The sequence below is a fragment of the Pundamilia nyererei genome, unplaced genomic scaffold (genome assembly GCF_000239375.1).
Source record: "Pundamilia nyererei isolate P.nyererei 1_Seehausen unplaced genomic scaffold, PunNye1.0 scaffold00206, whole genome shotgun sequence".
NCBI lineage: Eukaryota > Metazoa > Chordata > Actinopteri > Cichliformes > Cichlidae > Pundamilia > Pundamilia nyererei.
The window spans coordinates 130,141-131,884 of record NW_005187607.1 but is presented as its reverse complement, the minus strand read 5'-3'; the positions used below and the strand labels follow the sequence as shown (position 1 = coordinate 131,884).

The 1,744-nt window shown below is 39.5% G+C and overlaps 1 protein-coding gene across 1 annotated transcript in view; it reads right to left on the bottom strand.

The window, feature by feature from the left end:
* Positions 1–651: 651 nt before the first annotated feature.
* Positions 652–1,744, bottom strand: part of LOC102212954 (putative gustatory receptor clone PTE01) — a 3,490-nt gene continuing 2,397 nt past the window's right edge. Inside the window, exon 3 of the mRNA XM_005747868.1 lies at positions 652–1,522. Coding sequence (XP_005747925.1) covers positions 652–1,522 — 871 coding nt within the window. The remainder of the gene's footprint in view (positions 1,523–1,744) is intronic.

The window sequence follows — 1,744 nt, the reverse complement described above, 5'->3', positions numbered from 1 at the left end:
TTATAACATACCATAATAGACCCATTTCTGTAATATATTTACATATCTATATTATTGCTAATATTTATTGTAATATATCTATGTCACTAAAGCACTTCTGGATGGATGCAAGATGGTCCAAAAGAGTGATGTTATTCTCCTGGAAGAAGCCCCTTGTGCCGCTGGTATGTGTACTGTGGCGTTGTCCTGTTGGAAAAACTTTCATTCACCTGTCAATGTCCCATGTTTGGTGCTCTCTTGCAAAATCCAAACGAACAGTTCTGTGGCATTCAAAGAGACGAGGCCTTTGAAGATGTTTTTTGTTTTGGAAGCCCTTCAGACTCAGATGCCATCTGAGATGTTGTTTCAATAAATTGCATGTGCAAATTTTTTTTTGTCTCAGTTCCATTTCTTAATGTTGAATGTTGAAGCTACTTGGAACCTTGTTAAGATCCAACCATGCAAACTATGATTTTTTGCCATTTTACAAGTGGTCTTAAACCTTTGATCAGGACTGTATGTATAAAATTTATGTATATGTCTCTGTGTGTATATATGTGTGTGTGTTTTTAGACAGACACTTCAATAGCTATTTTTCGAAGTAAATAAATTGCACAACAAAACACAATTCTTGCATATGCTCATATTTATTTTTAATATCTTTGTTTCGTATTATCTATAAGATGACTGATGAATGTCTCCCAAAGAGCAGAGATGCTCTAAAACAAAGCTATTGATTTTCTCATGCAAAAGAAGCCTTTTGCATGAGTGCCTTATCTTTGGCAACTTGAATCCATAGAGAAACGGGGTGAGCATTGGTTGAAAAATGAGGATATACATAGGTAAAATTATGCGGGCTTCATTTGGTACCTGAGTGATTATAAAGTTGGAATCAATAGAGTGAAAAATTGAGCCAACAAACAGGTTTGACACAGAGACAATCTGAGGGGCACAAGTAGTCGCAGCTTTCTGCTTGTTTTCTGTGGATGTTTTTCGACAAACTGCCAAGATTTTCACATAAGAGACTGAAATGAGAGTGAATGGTATGAAAAAGCTCACAATGAGAAAGAATATATCAGATAAAAAGCTATGGACTGAAATGAAACATGAAAGTCTAAGTATTAATCTGTGGTTACAATACACATTTTCAATAATAGTTCCACAAAACTTCAAACTGAAGATGAATGAGAATGATAGTATTACACTAAGGAATGAATATATCCACACGAAGAGAATCATGAAAAACACTCTCTCTGTGTTCATAATGACATTATAGCGTAATGGATGACAGATTGAGATATATCTGTCATAGGCCATGGCTGCTAAACTGCAAAACTCAGCAGGCCCACTTGTGTACATGCAAGACATGTGCAGAAAACACCACGGCAATGTCACTTCATGGCTGTCTGAAAACATCTGTGAGAGTAGAAGAGGATACAGCGATGTGCTGACGTTTATCTGGTTCACACATAAGTTACAAAGCAGTATATACATTGGCTCATGCAGCTGTATGTCCACACGTATGACCACAATAAGGACTGGACTTCTTTAAGTTACTTCAAGACGTTTCACCGAGAAGCTTCTCGGTGAAACTTCTCGGATGAGAAGCTTCTCGGACAGTTTGGAGTCTTCTCCCACCCCCATTCTCTGCGGCCTGCTGGAGCGGGAGGGCTAGTAGGAGGAGTTGGCCGTCCGGCTGCGGTCTGGGGTGTGGGGCCTCCCTGCTGCTGCGGAGTCGGGGTGGTCTGCCTCTCCCCACCGCAGG